The sequence below is a fragment of the Temnothorax curvispinosus genome, unplaced genomic scaffold (assembly GCF_003070985.1).
Source record: "Temnothorax curvispinosus isolate PA1 unplaced genomic scaffold, ASM307098v1 QBEX01016959.1, whole genome shotgun sequence".
Classification (NCBI taxonomy): domain Eukaryota; kingdom Metazoa; phylum Arthropoda; class Insecta; order Hymenoptera; family Formicidae; genus Temnothorax; species Temnothorax curvispinosus.
In genome coordinates this window covers 1-1,064 of record NW_020226739.1, presented here as the reverse complement: position 1 = coordinate 1,064, position 1,064 = coordinate 1, and the positions used below count along the sequence as shown (strand labels likewise).

The following is a 1,064-nucleotide window of genomic DNA, read 5'->3' as shown; positions in this document are numbered from 1 at the left end:
AACTTGTTGGAATTATATCTCACTGACATAGATATATAGATGCACTGCAAATGCAAATGTGTTATTTAACTAAAATTCTTCTGACACATTTCTTGCCGTTTTAAATCACGTTAAACATTTGACACGATTGAACGTATTAACTTTTAATTTAATACGGTTAAAGGTGTTAAATGACGTAACTTAAAACGCTCAAAGTGTAAAAAGAACTGCAGTCGAATGATTCATTTTTAGACTTTTATGCGTATAAAACTAACACACTTGGATTTGCAGTGCGGCATTTACAGATTTAAAAGGAAACAGGATGTGAATATTTTCAGACATTGTATTTCATTCATAAGTTAAACTTTTAAGTTATCGGGTCAGGGCTTGGGTGACCAACGGAGCTACTTTTTAACTTCGTTATATAAGGCATCTCCAGGACTCAGAGTTTTCGAAACTTGTCGGTGACCTACTAACAATTTATAGTCGGGCGCGATCTTTCCGGCTTTGACGCCGAGCTCTATGAACTTTCGCGCGGCACGTAATTGCGGTTTCGGCGGTACAGTTAAATTGAATCCACCGATGAAAGAAATGCCGATACTTTTGCTGTTATAACCGCGGGCATGGGCACCGACATAGTTCCAGCTCCTGCCGACATATGCGAAGCCGTCATCTCTAACGAAAAAATTATAGCCGATATCCACAAAATTGAAATCGTTGAAATGCGAATACTGAAGGAATCTCACTTGGAATGCACAATCTGATGGAGTGATACAGACCGATGTCGCGGAATAACTAATAATTACATACGGTACTGGCAGCTTCCTTTTTATTAGGGGCACCAAGGGCGGCAGCGCACCTCATATTCGTCTCTCTCGACAAAGCGTAATGAAGCGTCTGTTACGTTTGTACCTGAAAGTCATAAAAATAAAATACATACTATGCAAAAGGTTCAAAATATATCAGACAAATTAAAAGCTTCTTAATTTAACACCGAACGTAACAATCTTAATCAGATGCATACGCCAATTTTAGCATTAAAATCTAAAATATTACTCTCATATATATATATATATATATATATA

The 1,064-nt window shown here is 37.0% G+C and overlaps 1 protein-coding gene across 1 annotated transcript; it reads right to left on the bottom strand.

Moving 5' to 3' along the window:
- Nucleotides 1–345: 345 nt before the first annotated feature.
- On the bottom strand, nucleotides 346–804 carry LOC112467154 (peptidoglycan recognition protein 1-like; the record flags this gene model as incomplete). The annotated part of the gene is made up of 1 exon (XM_025035636.1): nucleotides 346–804. A coding segment is annotated over one exon (421 nt), but the record flags the coding sequence as incomplete, so codon positions are not given.
- Nucleotides 805–1,064: the final 260 nt, after the last annotated feature.